Raw genomic sequence first — 17477 nt, forward strand, 5'->3', positions numbered from 1 at the left:
AGAATTTTACGTTTGGCGAGCGGGTGCGCGACCGACACGCATGAGTGTAATATGACTTGCGATGACGTCGGTCGTTCGTCCTGCGCCATCACACACTCGTGCGATATTTCGTTCAGCGGGTGCGCGCCGGAGTTGGCTGCGTGTCCGCCGATAATTGAAAAGCCTATTAAGGCCATTAATGAGCTAATTAACTTGAAATTAACGCTGCCCGTCCAGCTGTGGCTCAGTTCATAGCACCCTCGCCTTTGAATCAGAGGGTTGTGGGTTCATGTCCCACTCCCGGAAACCAAGAACTGTGATTGTACTCGAAAGAGTTGCAATCGTTGATAACTCGAAAGAGTTTAAACCTCATCCACACCCGTTGCGGAAGGGGGTCGGGAAGGAGGAGGATTTGAAGAGTCATTCGGACTGGAAACGTTAACTGTATTCCTCTCCGCAGATGCTGCCAGACCTGCTGAGTTTTTCCAGGTATTTTTGTTTTTGCATTAAACTTAACAATCAGTCCCAGACAGCAGGTCGTTGGAGCACTGAGTCCTGGAGCAGCTTTTATACAGTAGGGGTGGGGGCGGGGCCAGTCTCTATAGCGACCAGGCTGTGATAGGCTGTCCAGTGGGCGTGGATCCGTGCACGCATTGCGTCAGGCTCAGGAGAGCGCGCACGCACGCACGACATCTGGCTCAGGAACGCGCGGCAGGTGCTGTCAGATTCGGGCTCGGTTGTGGCTCCTGCTCTGCGCTCCGATTCCGATCCCGATCCCGGGCACCATGCTGTGGGCCGCCAGCCAGGCTGTCAGGAGATTCTCCACCACGGCGGTGAGGAGCCGTTAGGGCGAAGAAGGGATTAGTGGATCCGGGGAGGGGGCAGCTGGGGACCGGGGACCCGCACGGATCCCCGTGGCAGCGGATCAGAGAGACAGTTTCTCCCTGACCCCCGTCGCCCCCGGGATATCTCCCCCGCGATGTCTCCCCCGGGATATCTCCCCCGGCTTGTTCCCGGGGAGTCTCTTCACCCCCACCCCACCCCAGGGCTTCTCCAGACGCTGCCGGGTGGACACGTTGCAGGAGCTGTCAGAGATTGTGTGACAGCCGCGGAGTCGATGCCAACATCAATCGGTCTGCTCCCTCAACCCCTCCAAATCCCCCTCACCGCCCCCCAAATCCCTCCTCGCCTCCCCCCAGATCCCCCCTCGATCCCCCAAGATTCCCCTCACCCCCCCCAATCCCCCCTCGCCCCCCCAGATCCCCCCTCACCACCCCTCAAATCCCACCTCGCCCCCCATTGTCCCCCCCAAAGCCCCCCAAAACCCCCTTCGTCCCTCCAAATCCGGCCCCAACCCCTCCAAATCCTGCCCCAACCCCTCCAAATCCTGCCCCAACCCTCTACATTCTGCCCCAACCCCTCTAGATTCCGTCTCAACCCCTGCAAATCCCCACCAACCCCTCCAAATCCCTCGTCAATCCCCCCTCACCCCCAAATCCCCCTCAATTCCCTAAATCCCACCTCAACCCCCCCCAAATTCTCCCTCAACCCTCCCAATGCTCCCCCATCTCACCCCTCTACTCTCCTCTGCTCCCCAACCCCCCCCACCCCTACCCCCCCTTCACCCCAGCAACCCCACCCCAGCACCCCCTCTCCAACCCCACCATTCCCCTCCAGCCCCACCCGAGCCCCCCTCTCCATTCGCACCCCAGGCCCCCCTCTCCACCCCCACCCCAGGCCCCCGCCCTCTCCACCCCCACTCCAGCCACCCCCCCCCCCCCCCCCACTCTGAATTTACTGTGCTTTAACCTGGTTCTGCTTCTGTCTTAACAGGCCCGTTACCTAAATGTAGCTTTAATCGGCCAGAGTCTGTTTGGGCAGGAGGTTTACAGTAACCTGCGGAAACAAGGACACAAGGTTGTGGGAGTGTTTACAGTCCCAGACCGGGATGGGAAGGCTGATCCTCTGGGTGAGTGTAGCCATCGGTGACCATTAATCTGCTGTAAGAACTGACACCTGTTTTCTTCACTAAAATCTTAGATTTGGTGGATTTTATGTTTTTTTAAAACCCAATTATTTTTAAAAGCTTTGTGGATTTTCACATTAAATATCTATTAAACTCACTGCACTTGTTCACTAAAAAGATATTTTGCTCAGATTAGTTTTGCATTTGCTCTCCTTCAAGTGCAGGCTGCATTCTTTCGTTCTCCTGTTCTGGACAGGATGAAAAAGTTTGTCATGATCCATGTTATCTAGCCCCTTTAAATCAAAAAAAGCACAATTTAAAATTAAATACTACCTTTAATGTAATAAAATATCCTATGCTGCTTCAGCAATATAAAACAAAATTAGATATGAGGAGATACTTGGGCAAATGACCAAAAGCTTGGTCAAATAGATAAGTTTTTAGGCGTGTCTTAAAGGAGCAAAGGGAGAGAGAGGTCTCCACCTCTATATAAGTATAGGGTGGGAATTCCAGAGTATGAGACATAGGCAGCTGAAGGCAGTGGTGGAGCAGTTAAAATCAGGGATGCTCAAGAGGCCAGAATTAGATGAGCACAGATACCCCGGGTTGTGGGGCTAGATTACAAACATAGGGAGACGTCCTGCTCAGCGATCTTATTACCTCTCAACCTTCCCTTTTTCTGTTAGCATATGCCCACTTTGCATAATTGCTCCTCATAATTCAGTTTCTCCATCCTCTCAGCCTTTCTGTTTGTTTTGTTCTGTTCTGTATCCTTTCAATAATTGCAATATCCTTTTGTACTCTGATGTCTAGAATTGTACACAATATTCCAAGTACGGTCACAGTAATGTTTTATAAAATGACAGGATTGCCTCACTATTTTGGCTCAATATTGACCTTTCAACAAATTCAAACATCTGATTTACCCTAGCCACTGCCACCAAGTGTTGTTGCAATAGCTACAATTTGTTGTCTATCAGGGCCTCCAGATCTCTCTCATTTACTCTGTGCATTATGTTATTTCCATTAAAGTAATGGTCTATTCCCAGATTTCTGGTTCCCATGTGACACACTTTGCATTTCTTCATACTTGGTTCCATTTGCCACCTGGCTGCCCAATTCACTGATGTATGTAAATCCTGCTGTAGTTTATCATGTTCAGCTTTGCAGTCTTTCATTAGCCTTGTATCATACATTTGCCTACTGTGCTTGTGGTTCCTCACTCCAGTAAATAATTATATGAATTATTACAGGCTGTTTTTGAAGAAATAACTCCATTGTCAGCCCAGGTCTTAAAAAAACAGCATCTTTATTCTAAAACAAGTGGTTCCCACTGTTTAAACCAGTAACTTTTCCTTCTAGCTTGAACTCTCCCCAGGTTGTCTACATGACGCTTTATATAGGCTGAGACGTTTAAACTTGAGGAAGTGCAAACTGACAATACCACTACCATTCACTTACCACTAACCATCTGACAATGTTGAGGCTGCCTTAATTTCTTAAAGGGACTGTTAAATTTTGGGATGCAAGTTAAATGGGTACATTGTCAAGGATAGCTAATGTATTGATCTTTTTGGTTTGCCTAGACTTTCTACTCATAAAGGGAAGACCTTGCTCTTGATAACTGGTCAACTTTTCCCAACAAATCAGCCTAGTGGTCAGTGGAATGTGATGTGAGATGATGGTTTTTAAAATAGATTAAATGTTGAATAGTAGAGTTCTTTGTGATTAGCAGTTTTGTGGGAAAACTTTTTTTATTCATTCATAGGATGTGGGCATCGCTGGCTAGGCCAGCATTTATTGCCTATCCCTAATTACCCTTGTTCAGAGGGAATTTAAGAGTCAACCACATTGCTGTGGGTCTGGAGTAAGAAATGCAGATTTCCTCCCCTAAAGGACATTAGTGAACCAGTTGGGCTTTTACAACAATCAACAGTGGTTTCATGGTCATCATTAGACTTTTAATTCCAGATTTTTATTGAATTCAAATTCCACCATCTGCTGTGGCGAGATTCAAACCCGGGTCCCCAGAGCATTACCCTGGGCCTCTAGATTACTAGCCCAGTGACAAAATCACTACGCCATTGCCTCCCCATGTCTTGTTATAGTAAGTCACCCCGCTTAACGCTGTTTTGTTTTAACTTTGTTTGTTCTTTAGGACCTGTATTTCCGATTTTGTCATTATTTTCAGTTTGTACTCTGGCCCTACTGCCCTGTGCTGCATTCTGATCCGGCTGATAACATGTTTTAATGCCAGAGCTGCTGCTGCCATTACCAGACACCAAGGTTGCGGGGAGAGAGCGAGGCCCGAGATCCAGGAGCAGGAGCATAGGGCAGGGTCGGGAAGCTGCTGGCCGCTGATCAGGTGGTGAAGTGTGAGTAACCTTGGGGGGGCGGGGGGGGGTGCGGTGGGCGGTGGTGGGAGGGAATGGCCTCCCCCACATCATCCGCAGCCACCCCCAGCTCTATCCACAGCCCCTCAACCACCCCCACCACTGGCTCCATCCATGTTCCCCCTCCTCCCTGGCTCCATCTGCAGCCTCCTCCACTCCATCTGCAGCCAACCCCCAGCTCCATCCATGGCTCCTTACCCCCCACCAACCCATCCAAATTTCCCCCCTCCCTGGCTCCATCCACAGCCAACCCCCAGCTCAGTTCATGGCCCACCACCACCAACCCCATCCACCAGCTCCATCCAGGCTCCATCCATGGCCCCTCCCCAGCTCCATCCACTGCCTGCCCCACTCCCCCCCAGTAATTTCCACTGGCTCTATCTGCAAGATAATAACCCTACAGCAGAAAAGTAACTGAATTGTAGTGAACTGAGACTGAACCCTAGATAGCAAAGGTTAATCATTCCTTAAATAGATACCTTTTGTTTCCTGTTCATATCCTGCAGCCAGGGATTTATGTGCTCTCCGAAGTGAGTGATGCCAGTAATGGTAATTTTTATATTTTGAATATTAAAGGTTAGGTATCAGCTATTGCAGTAATTTGTGGAGGAAAGCCTTTATATCAACCCCATTCTGACCAGATTGTTGGAGTAGCTATGTCTACATCCACCAGCAAGTGTGCTGAAGCTAGACGTTTATCACAGTTAACAGTTGTAAAGATTGTCTGATGTCTTGGGGTGAGTGCTTGACCGATGCCCCCAGTAAGGGCAGGGGGAGTTCTTGATTGATGCCCCCAGTGAGAGGAGAGTGATTGACCCTCCTTTAAGATGAGACGGCCTGTACATGCTGGCGCTTTAGGCTATTGTGACCAAAGCCGCTTTGATGAAGTACCCAAGGACAGCTGGTTTTCTATAGAATCTGTTGCATTAGTGTGGATAACATCATCAGGAGGTTCCCATCCCTGAGCTTGGTACTGATCACAGATCCTGGGGCTCCATTGAGAAGCTGAAGCTCTGGCTAGAAGTTCTGTCTTTGCAACCTTGTTATGCCTTGTGTATTGGTTTGGTTTGTTTTGGTTCTGGTTTAACAGGATGATATAATGAGTTGGTGTTATGTACTGTGAGAACAATTGGCTCATATTTCACCGTGCCTCTCACCAACATACTTTTGGGAAAGGGTGGCATTCAGAGGCTTTTGAAGTTTGTTTATAATGAAGGCAATAACCCAAAGGGTTGGGCATGGTTTGGGATGGGTGGCCCTTAGGTCCCAGAAATAATTCACCCCACTTTGATTGTTGGCAAGACGTCTGGTCAGGATTTGTCAGTTTTCTTTTTTACCATAATATCACAATGTGTTTACAATTCATGCTTTGCAGAAAACATGGCACATGTATTGGTAGACCTAAAACAGGTCCTCAGTTGTATACATGTCTTTGGCTAATGTGGCCCTCAGAGCTGCACTCTTTCTCTCAAAGCTGCAGTAAAAAATGTGAAGCATTTTTAGCTGTCAATGTTTAATGTGGAGAGAACAAATGGTGGGAATATCCTGACTGGAATCTTTGTAGAAAAGGTTATGGGACACAAGGTTAATGAAGTGTTTTGCATAGAAAAATAACATTACAATTTCCAAATGATTCAGTAAATTGCTGCAGTGAAATGAAATGTCACTAGAATAGTGGCTGCAGATTGATTCATAGTTTTATTTCCTGTTACAATTCAAAAGAAACCGCCAGCAGTTTTAATCTTGTTTCCTCATTGGATGAGGACGAAAATCATTGTTTGAGATCATTGATCTGTCAGTGCATTCATTGTGAATTATATCTGTGGATCTAGCCTTTGTATTTTTTCCCACAGTCAGGAAACATTGGCCAAAAAATGAAGTTATAGTAAAGGTATAGGTACTGTGCATTAATTTATCCTCTTCCAATTTCAATTAATAAATGGTAACCTATCTACTGAAAGACAAATGGAATGTTCTTCGACTTGGGTGGGGGGGCGGGGGGGGGCAGTGGGAGGAGGTTGTCGTCAGGGGAAGGACAGGGGTGTAGGTGGAAATAGACTTTGGGGAAAAAAGACATAAAGGCAAATATATCATAAGCTTATGGTTGTCGTAACTTTATTTCTTCCTCAGCTGTTGCAGCAGAGAAGGATGGGACACCAGTATTTAAGTTTCCCAAGTGGAGGCTGAAAGGAAAACCTATTGCTGATGTTGTTGAGGCCTATAAATCGGTTGAAGCAGAACTAAATGTGCTCCCGTTCTGCAGTCAGTTTATCCCTATGGATGTTATTAATCACCCGAGGCATGGATCGATAATCTACCACCCATCACTGCTTCCTCGTCACAGAGGTGCTGCTGCTATAAACTGGTGAGAATTAGTGCTTCACAAGGCACTGATATTGACTGTTGTGGTACACTTCAAATTGTGTATTTAGTGAGGATCTGATATATCTGTAAGAAGCTTATTACAAGGAAGAAATTGAGAGTTTTTAAGTATTATTTTGATTTGCTCTGGATGTTATAAATCCTCTTGTGGTCTTTCTAATTTCGGATTTATATTTTAACCGACTCAATATCCATTGATTCTTCACTAAATTCCTGACATCTATTATTAGATTCTTTCTCCCACCCAACGATTTAAGAAGACCTACCTGCTTTTTGTTTTTGGTGAAAGATGAAGGTGAGTGATTTTAAGGAAGTAAGTTTCATTGCTGAAAAGAGAGACATGTTGCTGAAGCTTAATGTCTCACACTCATTAGGCAAACACAAGAATACCAAATTTCAAATAATCACAACAATTTATACCATAGGCCAAAAGGGGTGCTGATTGTGCATGCAAAACCCAAAACAAAACATCTGCTATTAGATGTGATTATGTGATTGGGTCGCACTTGCTGAACAATCCTGAGTGCACTACAGCCACACTAACAACCAATTTAAGATAATCACTTGAGCTCATAACATGGCTCATTTACACTTACTAGCAGTGACTTGCATTCATATGCAGGGACCCATTTCTTGAAAGCATAAGGAATATGTTCAAGCCTAGCACCTTTTTTGAATTACCCAGAAGCATGGAGCACCTATAGTTCCCTGTAGCTATCACTATGGCAATGCCTCAGCCAACCAGACTTGCCAACCAATCAGCACCCTTTTTTCCTGTAGTATAAATTGGTGTGATTGTTTGAAATTTGGCATTCTTTCATTTGCCCTGATGAGTGCAAGATGAAAAACTTGAGCAACATGTCTCTCTTTTCAGCAATATTCATGTTCTGTACTACCAAGTGACTGGAAGTAAGTTTTGCTAAATTCAGAAATTGGCAGTGTCGCGGCCTTGAGATAAGTGAGATTTTCCCCCTTAATACCTGTGTGAAACAAATGGAGTTTGATTCTTGAGAGTTTGGTGATAGTGGGAATTCATGTTAACATAGCTATGTTTTTAAGTTGCATAAAGAGAGGACAGTGCATCAATCCCTTGTGATGTATGTGTGCGCTATGTGGGCCATTGTGGATCCAGCAGCAACACAAGTGCTGGAAAATGGATTCTCTGATAGCGGACCTCTCTGCTTTGAGAAGCAAATGGCTGCACTCTGCAGTATCATAGAGGTTGTGAGATCTCCAACTCAAACTTTGTACAATGATGCAGTGTACTTTGTGGCGTTAGTAACATACCTGTCCAATAGGCACATGGTGTTTCTTAAGTGTGAGGTGGGCTGTAACCCAGAGGAGGGTGGTCCTTAATAACATGCCATATCCAGTAGGTGAGAAACAGGTAGAATAGACACTGGTAGTTGTGTGTATTCTGTAGTTGGGGATAACGGTGGCCTTTGAACGTGTGGCCTTGAGACCAGAATTTTGTTGCCTCCCTGGTGTCTGGGTGAAGGTAAAAGCTCTGAAAAAGGAGGGAGAATGCAAAACGTCATTATTTATGACATGGAGGGACAAGGGGGAGTCAGGCAATAGATTGATAAACAAGAGTTGAAGGCGGGAGTCTTTTGATTAGTTCATGTGCCACTTATTGGATTGAGAGCAGAATTAGGAAAGTTAGTGCATAGCTGCAGGCTTAATGTGAACTCTTCCTTCCTACATGTTTGGAACGATGAAGCAAGGCCTGGAATAAAGGAAGGCTGCACCGAAAGGATGGTCTTAGCCTGAACCAAAATGCTGCCATTGTTCTTTTGGAGAGGGTAAACAGAGAAGTGGAAAAAGATTTTAAACTAATATAACTGGTTACGTTACTGGACTAATAATCCAGTGAATGTGAGTTCTAATCTCACAGTAACAAATTGAGAATTTGAATTCTGCTTATTTTTTTAAATCGGGAAATTGAAGCTAGAACCAGCAAAAGTGATCATAAAGCTGTTTGATTGTCGTTAAAAACCCAACTGATTCACAAATGTCCTTTAGGAAAGGAAAGCTGCATCCCTACCTGGTCTGGTCTACATGTGACTCCAGTCCTCCGCCCATGTGGTTGAAATGATCTGGCAAACCCCTCAGTTGTATTAAACCACTACCTTCTCAAGGTAACCAGGGATGGGAAACAAATGGCAGCCTTGCCAGAAGACATCCACATTTTGAAAAGGGTGGGTGCTTCAAAAAATTGCAGTTGAAGCTGAAGGCTTTAGTTGAAAATATTATCAAAGTGAAAGGGGAAACAAGGCTATGAGATAGATAAAAGTTGTTGTACAAAAGGCATAGTTATCAAAAATATTAAATGGGAATAAACATTAACTATTGTGCATTGGGTTGTAGAAGGACGAAAGTTATCAAAAGAAAATGAGAAAACACAGAGTCTATTGTCCTGTATTGAACGTTTGAAAAAGCCTTTGAAAATGACTTTAATTCGGGTTCTTAAATGGGTATTCATCTCCCTGTCTATTTTCAATTAGCATATTTTAAACTGATCATTTCTGGGAGTTTTCTACATATCTGATAATAACATTGTACTCTTGAAGTGCTACATTCACTCAGTTAGACCTGCTAATACATATTTTATCCATGTCTGTCTTCAAAGATTTTGATTGTTTTACCTCTTTTTTTCTCTCCAGTGAAAGTGAGCTCAGTGCTGTGAGTCTCTGAATAATCTAGAAATCTGCATCCAAAATCCTCTTTATTGCTCTACTGTGAACTGTTCCCTGCACGTGAAACTTTTTTTTTGAAAATGAGGCACCCAGCATTTCATTTAAATTTTAAATGTTATGCAATATACATGGTTAAGATAATTGTTCCACAGTTTCTATTTAAATTTATTATGTGCCTATTTATGCCCAAATCAATGTTTAACCATATGAAAATGAAAATGCGTTCCTTAGCATTATGGCTTAATTTATCGAGACCTCTTTTGAAAGCTTGTCATATCTGTTACATACTCTAACATAGTATGGGTATATAGTTTGCTTTTACAGAAACAACCTCTGTATTATTAGCAATTGTAAGTTTAGAGTAGATCCTCCTCAGTTTATTAGACTTTTCAGGCAGCCTTCTCATCAGCTAACTTCAAGATTCATATTTGCCAGCTCATTTCAATCCAGTTAGCTAATTTGCCAATAATTTCATTAACCTTACTCTTCAGTTGATTTCATGGAAGTTTATCCAATGTTTTCTGAAAATCCAAGTAAATACCACCCAGTGATTCCATTGTCTTCAGAGAATTCCAATTCAAAAACTATGCCAATTGCAATTGGTGCTCTTTAAACAATAGTGGTATCCTGTAAAAGTCTTCCATCATTTCTCCAATGCCGGTATTAGATCCATCAGTTTGTTTACTCCATATGTGTCTTGCTCTTTTTTGACTATTGAATAACACTGGACGACTTCCAGCCCTCAGGGGCGAGCCTGTGTTTGTGAAGCTGCTGAAGATATTGACTGTAGCCTTGCCTATTTCCTTACCTGGATCATGGAGTATTGGTTCAGGTGTTCTGTACGTATTCAAATTCATGGAATTTTACAACACTAAAGCAGACCTTATTACATCTGTGCCCATTATCAGAAAATAGTCAATTTGGTCCCATTCTCCTGCCCTTTTCACATCCTCCTCCTCCAAAGGGACACTAGAAAAAAAGACTTGCATTTATATAGCATTTTTCACGACCATAAACATTACATAGCATTTAACAGCCAATGAAATACTTTTGAAGTGTATTCGCTTGTGATAACATCCCTGGTTATGGAATGGGAAAATAGACTAAGCTTCCACTGGCTGATACTTGTTGGAATGTATATGCATACATATTGGGCAAGAACTTAAGTGGACCAACCACATAAATACTGTGGCTCTGCCCCTCTACGGCGGCTATGTTCACAGCCAGGTGGCCCTGGAGAGGGAGCACATGATGTCCACTGGTACGCTAGAGGTCTTCTGTGATTGGTGGGCACACGGGGGCTGGGGTGCATCATCACCCCCGGAAATGAGATTTGGATTTAATTTTGTAAGTTTCCTTTCATGTTTTTGTCACCCCCTCTGATCTATTGATTTTCAGTTTAATTTGTCAATTATTGTTTCTTAAAATAATAAATACTCTGGCTACAAAGCAAGACTGACAAGCGAGTCAGAGGGTATAGGGGATAGACAGGAAAGCGGAGGCCACAATCAGATCAACTACGATCTTATCAAATGGCAGCGCAGACTCAAGGGGCCTACTCCTGCTCCTAATTTGTATGCTCATATGTAGGTCAGCGGCTGGGAATTCTATAGTGAGTAACACTCCTGCTGATCAGTCAGGAGTATGATGGAATACTCTCCATTTGCCTGATTGAGTGTGGCACCAATATGAGTGAAGAAGCTCAACACCATCCAGGACAAAGCAGCCCACTTGATTGGCACCCCGTCCACCATTTTAAACATTCACTCCCTCCACCACCTGCATGCATACACAGTGGCAGCAGTGTATACCATCTTCAAGATGCACTGCAGCAACTCACCCCTTCGACAGCATCTTGCAAACCCGCAACCTCTACCACCTAGAAGGACAAGGACAGCGTGGAAACACCACCATCTGCCAGACCCCCTCCAAGCCACACACCAACCTAACTTGGAACCATGTCACCATTCCTTCACTGTTGCTGGATCAAAATCCTGAAACTTCACCTCCCCAGCCCAACTTTACAGTGCTGTGGGTGTACCTACTCCAGATAGACTGCAGCAGTTTAAGAAGGTTCACCAACACCTTCTCAAGGGGCAATTAAGGATGGGTAACATCTGGCACTGCCCATATCCCACGAAATATTTTTAAAAATTAAGCTCACTGTGAGGTCCCGCAGAGTTAAACAGTCCATCACCACCCACTCTAGAGACTTATATGTGAAAAAGTGCCATTTGAGTCATATTTTGGAATGCTGCTGTGTAGAATTCCAACTCAACTAGTCATCATCTTGGAGGAAAGGATAGGAAAAACTTGGGAGGGCAATCTGCAATGGATTTTCTTTCGGCAACTTTCTATCCTGAAAATCAATTATTATTATTTCTTAAGTGTGGAAATCTGCATAGGCTTCAAATGTTTGCATCATGCACTTAGTGGAATGAGAATTCAAAAACAAAACTGGCAATGTTTGTAAAATCTTCTTCTACAAATTCATCAATACCAATTAGCAGACTTGCTAACCATACCTAATTTTCTTGTTCAAATTGTCAAACAACTTGTGTAGACGGGAAGATGCCAATGACGACGATTTTGTTTAAATACTTGTACAACATTCTTGTTTGTCTCCGCTTTTCACTTTATTTTCACTTTAGTTTCCTTGGTGTTGGTCCAGGATTACCTGAGGTGCAGCATGAATATGACGACAAGGCATATGCACCATATCCCTCAGAGATGAAGGATCTTGACCACGCATGAAGTTGTGTTGTTAGATGATGCTGGGGCTTTGTACCTGCGGTATGAACGTGATACAGCAGCCGCAGCAAAGATGTCCTGACCCTTTATAACCCGCAAGCATGCATACACCCATACACATATAAAAATGAGAGCACTTGCCTATGAAATTGTGTGTGTTGGTTTGAACCAGGGTGCAGTGACACAACCATTGCAAAACTATCTAAATTGGCTAAGGAATAGTGAGTAAAGCAGCCCCTGTTAATTTGCTGACTGCATTGGACAAAAATGAGTAAACATCTCCCATCCAGCCTGGGAATGTTTTGTAGCTCTGTAAACTTTCAGTAATGCCTGAGAGAGTGGCATCCAGTGCACTGACTCTCCAAGGCTGTGTTTTTTAAAGGAAAAAGCTATTTCCTATGATTGTTGCAGATTGTTTGAAAAGTACTTCAATGAACTTAATTGCACTTTGTTTCAAAACATAAAAAAGATATTTACCTTTTAGCACAGCTCTAGGTAATATTGTGTTGTGTTTTTCATGTTTTCCCTACTTATTCCATTTTTATTTTGTAGACATTTGAAACTTACACCACATTGTCTGATTACCCTCCTTGTTGCAGCTTTTTGTTCCTGCAATTTTGTTTTACGTACTTTTGCTACTTTCAACAACACATTCACACAGAAAGAGGGCATGAGTCAGTTGAAACATAAGAATGAGTTTCTCCTGAAACACCATAATTCCAAATTTTGTTCGAACATTGCACCAGTGAAGATTAATGTGGTTTTTCCTACCTCTGAGAAGCCTTCCAATACTTGGGCTTTTACGCAGCCTTTTAACTTGTCAATTGCTTTGTCAATATTTAGGGTTTATAGCAATTTTTGTAGTCAAGGATGGACTAATGGTCCCAATAAGACTTTTTTAGATTGATAGTATCATTGCACATTTACAGTGTCTGCCTTTAGGTTCACTCTTTTTCTCTGTGAGGATATAAACGTGCCCTGGCAACTGTGCTAATGCCACGTTAAAGGAGATGTCTCCACTTGAACAACTAGATTGATTTAATAGTTATTATGATTGACTGCTATTATTGGTACTGACTACTCCAATCCTGTCCCCAGGCGAGATGAGAGAGGATAGAGTATCAGTTATTGTAGCACTGGAATGCTATTCTCTACATGCAAACATTAGGTCATGAAATGTGCCAGGAGGTTTGTGTGCTGTTGAATGCCTGATTGTTAGGGTTATGTGATCAGGGAGGAATGTTACCATTGCCTTATCTTCTTTTCACTGAGTACAGACGGCACTAGGGAGTGTAACAGTTGTCTCATTTCAAGATTGCTTCAATGAAACTTTGCTGATGAGCTGGGGCTCATGGGATACTCCATGAATATCCTCTAAACTTAGCAAAATTGATGTCTAGTCTAACCTGAGTGTTACTTTCAAGGTCTTTACGACCGTTGAGAAACTTATTGATTATTTTTGAAGTGGATTGTGGGTTGAGTAAAACCCTCCGAAATACTGAAGTTGATGTCCTGCTTTTTTTTACTTCTGAAACTTGCTTGTTGTTTGTAGACTGAGCTGTATGGTCAGCACGTTATTCTACAGCATTCTGAAATCAAAAGCTTGTGATGGTCATCTGGACTATTCCATCAGCACATACCTGGTTGAAGAACGGGTTTTATTGTTCACTTCTGGCTTGCTATACCAAATTACTGTTAATTTTCTGGCTATTCTGCTGGAGGTCGTTCCAGTATTTGTGGATGAAAGCTCTTGTTGCAGCTTGCTGGGTCCTGTTTGGAATGGGGCTCAAACCACTGAGTCTAAAGCTGATTCCAATCACCAGTTCACCCACTTTAAAGCCTTGTCCTTTGACCTGCTCACCATACTGGAGTACTTTGATGATTTGTCCATTGTGATGTCTGTTCTTGTGTGCAATAGCAATATTGTTTCCAACTGCCTCCTCCTCATTAGCTTCTCTGCCCTGATTTCTGTAGTCCTTACTAATGTCTAGTAATGTCATTGCTAAAGTGTCAGCTTTTTCTTGTTTGCACAACTCATAGAGAAGGAATTGAACCCTCAACTCTCTGAGCCAAACTGACAGTAAGACAATTGAGCATTTCCAAATAAGTTAACACTATTACTTGCTGCCGATATTTTTATTCTTAATAATTAAGTCTTGAAAATGAAAATGGAAGATGGAAAGTAGTCACTAATGTTTAGCCACTCTTTGCACTTTGGATTTTACTGATTTTAGGAATTACTCAGCATTTGAGATGCCTCTCTCTCAGCGGATGTAACATGGGCTCTACTGGAATTAAGGCTGAGCGCTCTGATTGATTGAGAGTGACCTTGATCTGTCTGATGGGGAAATTGTTGATGGGATATCTGAGGATACAAGAGAGATGGAGGATCATGTAGAGGAGGAGGCTGGCAGTTGGGAAATTTGTGTTAGGCTGAGGTCTCCTGGTGGTAAATGTGGCCCCATTTTCCTGGGTCCTGTTTTTGGCAAGATTGTTAAATCCTGTTCCCTGATGACTGTCGAATTCCTGGAGCTCCAAAATGTAAGTTTTTGATAAATTGTTAATCTAATTTGTAATTATACTTGTCTCACTCCTGTCACAAGTGGTTGGTTCCTCAGGTTTGCATCGCCTAACTCTACCCCCATACTGCCAATATCTCCCTACTTTTATTTTGTTCTTTGGCATGTTGTCATTTCTGCAAGGCCAACATTGTTGCCCATCCTAATTACCCTTGAAGGTAGTGGTGAGCTGATTTCTTGAACCGTTGCAGTCCATCTGATGTAGGTACACCCACAGTGCTGTTAAGGAGAGAGTTCCAGGATTTTGATCCAACAACAGTGAAAGAATGGCAATATAGTTTCAAGTCAGGAATGTTTGTGGCTTGGAGGGGAATTTGCAGGTGTTGATATGAACATACGAATTAGGAGCAGGAGTAGGCCGCTCAGCCTCTTGAGCCTACTCTGCCATTCAATAAAATCATGGCTGATCTGATTGTAACCTCCTGCCTATCTGTGATGGCCTTTAATCCCCTTGCTTATCAAGAATCTATCTAGCTCTGCCTTAAAAATATCCAAAGACTCTGCTTCCACTGCTTCTTGAGGAAAAGTTCCAAAAGAGTTCCAAAGACTCATGACCCTCAGAGAAAAAAATTCTCCTCGTCTCTTCCTTAAATGAGAGACCCCTTATTTTTAAACCATGACCCCTAGTTCTAGATTCTCCCACAAGAGGAAACATCCTCTCCACATCCGCCCTGTCAAGACCTCTCAGTATCTTAAAGGTTTCAATCAAGTCACCTCTTACTCTTCTAAACGCCACCGGAGTTTAGAAGATGAGCCTAGTCTGTCCAACCTTTCCTCATAAGACAACCCACCCATTCTTAGTAATAATCCAGTAAACCTCTCTCAACTGCTTCTAACGCATTTACATCTTTCCTTAAATAAGGAGACCAATACGGCACACAGTATTCCAGATGTGATCTCACCAGTGCCCTGTACAACTGAAGCATAACCTCCCTACTTTTGTATTCAATTCCCCTGGCAATAAGCAATAACATTCCATTAGCTTTCCTAATTTCTTGCTGTACCTGCATAGTAGCCTTTTGTGATTCATGCATTAGGACACCCAGATCCCTCTGAATCTCAGAGCTCTGAAATCTCTCACCATTTAGATAATAAGCTTCTTTTTTATTCATCCTGCCAAAATGGACAATTCCACTTTTCCACTTTTGCCCACGTTATACTTCATTTGCCAGAACTTTGCCCACTCACTTAACCTATCTATGTTCCTTTGTAGCCTCCTTATGTCCTCTTCACAATTTACTTTCCTACCTACCTTTGTGTCATCAATTTAGCAATCATACCTTTGGTCTCTTCATCCAAATCATTTATATAAACTGTAAAAAGTTGAGGCCCCAGCACTGATCCCTGTGGCACACCGCTCGTTACATCCTGCCAACAAGAAAAAGACCCATATATGTTGAAGTATACCCATATATGTTGAAGGGTCATGTGGACCCGAAACGTCAGCTCTTTTCTTCTCCACCGATGCTGCCAGACCTGCTGAGTTTTTCCAGGTAATTCTGTTTTTGTTTTGGATTTCCAGCATCCACAGTAGCTTTTTGTTTTTATCTCTGTGTTTAATTGACTGGCACTTCTCTTCAAGAAATGCCTTCCCTGAAGAAGTATTGCTCTGTTCTCCGACAGGATTTCCTTCTGTCTCTTCTGCCCTGTTCACCTTCATTGCTTTCCATTTCTCTCCTGGTGTTTGACAAGGTGTTTACTAAAACCCGCTTTCACAGCCATATTTCCTTTCTCAGTGACTGTCTCCCTCTATGACTCACCCCACGTGGATTTCAACTGAAATTCCATCCCTCTTGTTTTGAACCCACCCAGGATTACAGGTATCTCCGGGACATAAAACGTTTCTCGGACTGCTGTTCCCGTCGCATTCTGAGATCCACACTCAGTGCCATGCGCCGCCATATGAACACACTCGACCTCTCCCTCCAGCAGCACTGCCGCACCCTTTTTCAAAGCTGCGCGTGCCCCCAGTTTCATTTTATTCTTCGCCTCATCCGACGCCTCAACAAGAAACTTTTTCTCTTCCTCTCAAGTGCTAAGGAACGCAAGCTCCAACAACTCATCGACACCAACACCCATCTGGGACCCTCCACCCCTGCTTGTCCCTCCGTCCCCACCCCATCTTCCAATCCCAGCCCCAGCCGCGTATTCACTATACCCCCTGACCTTCCCCTCTCCGATGCTGAACGTTCAGTGCTCAGCAAAGGACTTAGTTTCATACCCTTACGCCCTCATCTCAATGAATTTCGGGCTCGGCATGATGCTGAACACTTCTTCTGCCGTCTTCATCTCCGTGCTCACTTCTTTGTGCAGGCGTCCTCTCCCCGTTCAACGGATCCTTTTACCCACCTCCAATATTCTCCCTCCACCTGGACCCCTCCCTCTGGATTCTTACCTTCTCTTGATCTTTTCATTGAGAACTGTCGGCGTGACATTACTCGTCTCAATTTCTCTGCTCCTCTCACCCACTCTAATCTGTCTCTCTCTGAACTTACTGCACTCCGTTCTCTGAACTTACTGCACTCCATTCTCTCAGGTCCAACCCCAACATTGTCATCAAACCCGCTGACAAGGGTGGTGCTGTTGTTGTCTGGCGCACTGACCTCTACCTCGCGGAGGCTGAGCGTCAACTCGCAGACACTTCCTCCTACCTCTCCCTGGACCATGACCCCACCACAGAACATCAAGCCATTGTTTCCAGGACTGTCACTGACCTCATCTCCTCTGGAGA

General features: G+C 43.8%; 1 protein-coding gene across 1 annotated transcript in view; it reads left to right on the top strand.

The window, feature by feature from the left end:
• Positions 1–664: 664 nt before the first annotated feature.
• The window catches only part of LOC144687519 (mitochondrial 10-formyltetrahydrofolate dehydrogenase-like), a 129947-nt gene continuing 113134 nt past the window's right edge, over positions 665–17477 (top strand). The window contains exons 1-3 of the mRNA XM_078553760.1: positions 665–812; positions 1813–1948; positions 6469–6703. Of these exons, the coding sequence (XP_078409886.1) occupies positions 765–812; positions 1813–1948; positions 6469–6703 (419 nt within the window). The 5' untranslated portion in view covers positions 665–764. The remainder of the gene's footprint in view (positions 813–1812; positions 1949–6468; positions 6704–17477) is intronic.

The sequence above is a fragment of the Cetorhinus maximus genome, chromosome 12 (genome assembly GCF_964194155.1).
Source record: "Cetorhinus maximus chromosome 12, sCetMax3.hap1.1, whole genome shotgun sequence".
NCBI lineage: Eukaryota > Metazoa > Chordata > Chondrichthyes > Lamniformes > Cetorhinidae > Cetorhinus > Cetorhinus maximus.